General features: G+C 38.8%; 1 protein-coding gene across 1 annotated transcript in view; it reads left to right on the plus strand.

Annotated features, from left to right (window-relative positions):
- Positions 1–4,200, plus strand: part of eIF5B (eukaryotic translation initiation factor 5B) — a 42,043-nt gene extending 37,843 nt beyond the window's left edge. The window contains 1 exon segment of the mRNA XM_068286796.1: positions 3,482–4,200. Coding sequence (XP_068142897.1) covers positions 3,482–3,589 — 108 coding nt within the window. The 3' untranslated portion in view covers positions 3,590–4,200.
- Positions 4,201–6,000: the final 1,800 nt, after the last annotated feature.

Below are 6,000 nucleotides of genomic sequence, written 5' to 3' on the forward strand. Positions count from 1 at the left end.
GAAATTATATGCTTCTTTGTCTTGTGTGTTTGTTCAGTTTGCAAGTTGATTGCCGCCCACTTGCTATCATTTGTCATTGCCAATCGGTTTCAAAAAGGTTAAAGGTTACATTTGATAGGTGTAAGAACAAAACTCCGACCATAATTACCTATCAATTAGGCAATAAATAATTATTGCTCTAGAGCAATCAACTGGCCGCTTTACTTACTGCTGCCCTAAAATGCCAAAAGCTGTCAATTGCTAATAGTTTGGCGTTAGAATCTGCTGTAGTAGATAGACCACTTTGCCCACCTGCCTCCGCCCCACGCCTCCTAGCCGCCACACACTCTAAATAATTTCACCTATCATTTGTTCTAGCGTGAGCACTTAAACTTTGCCAGTTGCCTTATCAAATTACATGGCCAAGTTGCTGCTGCTGTTGCTGTTGCTGCTGTTGCTTGTCGCTGTCTTAAGTGGCGTTAAAAGGTTTCTTCCCCATTCTAGACCACCACCATTCTATGCTCCTGGTTTCTCCTTACCTTGGCACTGATTGTGTAAAGTTCTATCATTTGATTAACAATTACTTAAAAACCACGCTGACGTCAAAAGGAGTGGAGTGGTGGCTCTGATGATGATGATGATGATGATGTAGGTGGTCGAAAAACCAAAAAAATCAATAATAAACTTAATATTTTACATTATTTTAGTTTGTTATCTCTCCCTCTCTCTCTCTCCCTATGTGACGTCAGCAATTTGCTAAGAGGTGACTAGGAGAGCGGGGGGCTGGTTTAATAATTGTTCATTGAGTTCACTTTGCTGTCAGTTTGATTCAATTAATTTCGTATATAGCTTGTATTTTTAGGCCTCTACAACAACAACAAAAATTGAATAATAATAATAATATTGAGAACATCACACAAAAAGCTCTCAAGGATAAAGGCGACGCTTGGTTGGTTGGCTGGCTGGCTGGTTGGCTTGGTTGTTGATGATTTTTCGCTTTCGTTACAATGAAAGACCAAGCGAGCGACCTTCCTATTCTATTTTGAGATATTTTTTTGCTATTTTTAGCACTCAATATCTTCTTTTTGCTTTACACAACATCAACAACAACGACGACCACAATGATGATGATGATGTTGATACTGATGATAGTGGGAGCCATGAAAGAGTATTATGTCATGGCTGACCTGTTGGATCGACAAAGTCCCTTTTTACCCCATCCTCCTGGCCTTTTGTCACTCTGACGTCACTTGTTACCTTCCACGGCAATTGCACTAGCTGCAGCATCCACAACGTTCATTGACTTTTGAGCATCTCTCCGACGACGTCGACGACGCCCGTCATAGTCATCCATAGTCACAGTCATATAGCCACCATGTTCACGATGTCGTCGACATCGTCGTCGTCATCGTCATCGAGTAACCCAGTTTTTTGTTTTGCCGCCTTGTGTTGTGTTTTCGGGCACTCACTTGACCCAGTTGCCAGTTTATGTTGCAACTGGATTCGGGGGTTCTAACTGGGGGGTTGGGTTTCAGTGTTCAGTTTTCACCATTGTGCAAATTGAGCTGCGACTATGACTTTAAAATTATGTATGCTATGACGCATTTGTCGACCCGGGCGTTTGACTAGGCAACAACCCATTAATGTGTTGCTATAACCCAGTTTGATTCTGGCCTTGCCTTGCCCTACCCTACCATGCCCTCAGCTCAACCAAATTGGGCAAGGCCTTTCTATTATTATTGTTATTATTTTGAGTGTAACTAAAAATAGCATGCAAATTAGTTAGGACTGAATGGATATACCGATAGATGCTACTCATAGTGAACGATTGAGTCAAAAGAAGTGAAGAGACTGATTAGGCCAATTAAGCATAATCGAATCATCCTAATACGATGAATCCTCGTCTCTCAAATGCATTCTCTCGATTAGTATGAAAAAATTTGTAAATTTTTCTATTTAATTTGATCTATTTGTCAATTGTCTCTAGGGCAATTCATTTTTAAGTTCAAAAAGGTCATTCATAAGGTCAGGTATTTCCTTTGTTTGGTCGGAAAAGCAATGGAAGTACCAAACTATAGTTTTAACTCTTAATTAAATTTCTAAAAGAAGAAGATTAGAGTTTCCGTTTCTGAAGTTTCTTTGTTTTCTCTGTTAATTGATCTCAGTTCTTAAGGGAATCGTTTGCCATTGCCTGAGGACCTGAGCAAATATGTGATTATGCCACTTCCCCCCTTTGTATCATTGTCACTGGGGGATATAACATAAATTATTTAGACCACAAAAATTATTTTATAGTTATTTTATAGTAATTTATTCTTGAAACATGATCTGATTGCCATTTTTTATATGGAGGGGGGGATGCCTTTACGAATATTAATAACTTAATGGCAAAAAACATTAAAAATGAATAAAAATTCAATACTCTCCCTTGTCTCTCTCTCTCTCTCTCTCTCTACGATTCTTAATTCCAACTTCGTCTTAATGGCAACGACTAACAATAGTTAAAACCTATATACGTATATATTGTAGATATCTAAAGTATTTTTATCCTTTAAAGTCAAACAAAAGACTTGAAGTTTTTAGTATGCAAAAGTCATAAAGGCGGCGGCAGACCCCAACCAAGAAAGAGAGAGCCAACGATTCTGTTTCTGATTCCGGGGCCTTATCATATAAAGGCATCTTTTGTCTGGGCCAGACTTGAAGCGAGTTGAATTGAATTGAGAGGTGGAGAAACCTATTCAATAAATATGTTGAAAATAATCACAACCATTGATCGGTGGGTCCCAAAAGGCTAATTAATATGCCAGTCGCCAAAAATAATAATTAAACGTGAAAAATAAAGTCGCCGCTGCCCCAGAAGTCAAGGGCAGAGATTGACTCCTATACTCTACGGCATCAGAGGGGACAATGTCTTCCCTGTAATCAGACCGAGAAGATACAAGAGTCTTTCTTGTCTCTCCCACACTATCCATAAATGTGCAACATTAAAAAAAAACGCATTAAATGAAGAAGAGAAATGCCGTAAAAAATGGCGACACTAAAATATCTACGATAAGGCTTTAATAAAATGTTGAAATATCAAAAGGGGAGCTAGAAAGAGACAGAGAGAACAACGGGGTAACAGAAAACGATATCGAAAGAAAAACAAAAAGTTATTATTAAAAATCATTTTAATTATTATGCGTCAGTTGTCCAGCGGCGGGGGATGACGGGGAGTGGGCAGCTGGGGGAAGAGCACACACACGTGCCGAGCTCTGCTGCCCTGTTGTTTGATTGATGGAGCAACCGCAGCCAATATGCGCATCCTGAAAGCGGAGGTCTCAACTTATGACAATTGGCACGTTCCAATTATAAAAAAAAGAAAAAAAAAGCGAACCAAAACAAAGTTGATAATGTGAATAATGAAAACTGAAATGAATGATTTATGTACTATAAATACTTGGTGTGGGCAATAATTTATAGATTTCTCTATATAAATATATATCTTTTTTTTCATTTGCAGATATCACGCCAGAGTATTGATGCCTGCAAGGATTATTTCCGCGATGATCTGATTAAGGCCGATTGGGCATTGATGGTCGAACTGAAGAAACTCTTTGAGATTTTATAAATCCATCTATCCTGATTGTCTATGATCTAGTGATCATATTTGCCAAAATACACAAGAAACGTACAACAACAACAGCCACATAAAGATGAAGAAGAAGACGAAGCAACAAACAAACAACTCTATTAACTATTTAAAACTTGCAGACTGTGTGCACTCTTTCTCAATGATAATGATCCAGTCAAATGATCATAATGATGATGATTAATGATCCCGGCCAAGTTGATTCAATTGTTGATTCCTTTAAACACCTTTACTTACACTCTCTCACACTCCCTCTCTATCTTCCTTTCCCACTTTATGAATCTTTCTTGTTATTTCTTTAACGTTTTTTTTTTAATGTTTTTTTTTTTTCAATATTGAATACTTGTGCAGTCAATGGAGTCAATCAATCGATCGATCAGTCAATGAGTCGTGGTCATTTTCATTGTCGCTTAATAATTGTGTTAATGGTTTTTAAAATCGAAATTTGTAAAACGCTTTTCAATGCAACATTTTTGCCTGAGCCTTTTTAATTTTTTTTGTTACGCCTATATAGAGAATAAAAAACAAAATGAAAAAGAAAAACCTAAAAAATAAACTAAATGAAACAACAAATAAAACACGAAAACCAAGAGACAAAATGAAAACAATTGCATTGCGTATACGTAACAAAGAGAGAGAGGAGACGACTAGAAGAGCCAAATAGAAAAGTTGTAGAAGAAGTTTTTTGGTGTGTATGCCGGTGGGGAGGGGGGGATGTAGGGGGGTGAAGGCGAAACTGTGTCACCGATGACGTCATGACGCCGCATTGTGAATGGTGCATGACGTGGGCGTTGGTAACCTCCATAAAGGATATTGACCCACTTGGCATGCGCATACCCTGAAAAAAACAGAAGAAAATAAAAAACTAAAACCGTCGACGTTTTGCCGCTGATGTTGCTGGCTTTCATTCATAGCCTTAGTCCGCCGGCCGTTGGTGGTGATGCTGCAGCTGCAGCTGGTTAGTTTGGCTGTGTCATTGAACGGCACAAGGATGCCTATGAATGGAGGATGCCTGGCAACGGCTGCTGCAGCAGCAGCACAATAAAAAAGTAAAAGAAGAATGAAAACTGGGTCAGACCGGGTCTCGGGTTCGTTCAACCTGCTACAACGGCAATGGCAACGACGATGACGATGACGACGACGACGAGGATGATGATAGCCATGGGCATGGCCTGCTATGTCTCTTTCTCTCTCTGTTTCTGTTGCTCTTTAGCTCATGTAGTAAGGACAATTGTGTCGTTCATAGTTATGAGCTTCATTCTGACGATGATAGTAGTATATAGACGGTAAATGGTAGGTATATACATACATAGATGGACAAAGTGTTCCAGTTTTCCTATATTTTGTTTTTTTTGTGAATGACGCAAATGCTAGCAGGCAAGCACTTGTATGCTCTACACGTAAGTCCTTGAAACATACATATGGATTCTCCTTGCCCCCTCCATCATCCATCGACCATGTGTTCTCCATTTTCTGGTCATTCATCCTCTCTTGAACTCTTTGGCTTAAGCGCTTCTCGTTTGAATTGGCTTTGGCTTTGTCTCCCTCATAATAGTTATCTCTCTCTGTGTGTGTGTGTGAGTGTGTTTTCAAGTGCGTCAATTAATGAACCACCCACTCAGCACTTGAACTAATTTTTTCTCCAAAGCTGACAATTAACCAAGGATTCAACCATTATTGAAGAGGATCAACAGTTTGACATTCGAAACGTAATCTCATATTAAACTTGCCTGGAAACCTTTTAGCTTAATTGGTACTAATCTTTAGTCAAGTAGTTTATATGTCCTTACACTTGATCAGCATCATCTGTTGTATGAACACTCAGAACACTCAAAGTCCATGGCCATCTCGTCTATATCTTTAATATAAAAAGATGCTTGCATACATCTGCTGCAAAATAACAAGGAATCTAGTGGATTGTCGAGACATCTGGTTAGTGGTTTTAAAACGATAAGATTATCCCACATTATATTGCAAACAAGGAAGATCCATTTTGTGCGCAGACTTTTGAGGTTAGTTTTCAAGTAATGTCCATAAGGAGTTATTTACATATCCTAAGTGTACGCAAACTTTCGCGAGCAAGTGTATAAGTTTAAGGCCGTCAGTACCCAATCAAAGCAAACACATCAACATCCATAAAATCAAAAACAAAAAGAGAGCCAAAAAAGTCAAAAATGTTTATGTATTTGTAAAGTTCAATCGAAGAAGTGCGTCACAATGGGAGTAAAAGGGACGCCATTATAAAATTTACTCTCGCATGCATCTTTGAATTCACCGTTAGCCGATCATAACTTGTCTGCAAGTCAGAATTTCAAAGTGCTCTCTTTAGTATCCCGCTCTCTCTTTTTCCTTCACACTTCTAGTTTTGCCGCGTTGGTGAGCGTGAGCAC

Source organism: Drosophila tropicalis, unplaced genomic scaffold (genome assembly GCF_018151085.1).
Source record: "Drosophila tropicalis isolate 14030-0801.00 unplaced genomic scaffold, ASM1815108v1 contig_463, whole genome shotgun sequence".
Taxonomy (NCBI): domain Eukaryota; kingdom Metazoa; phylum Arthropoda; class Insecta; order Diptera; family Drosophilidae; genus Drosophila; species Drosophila tropicalis.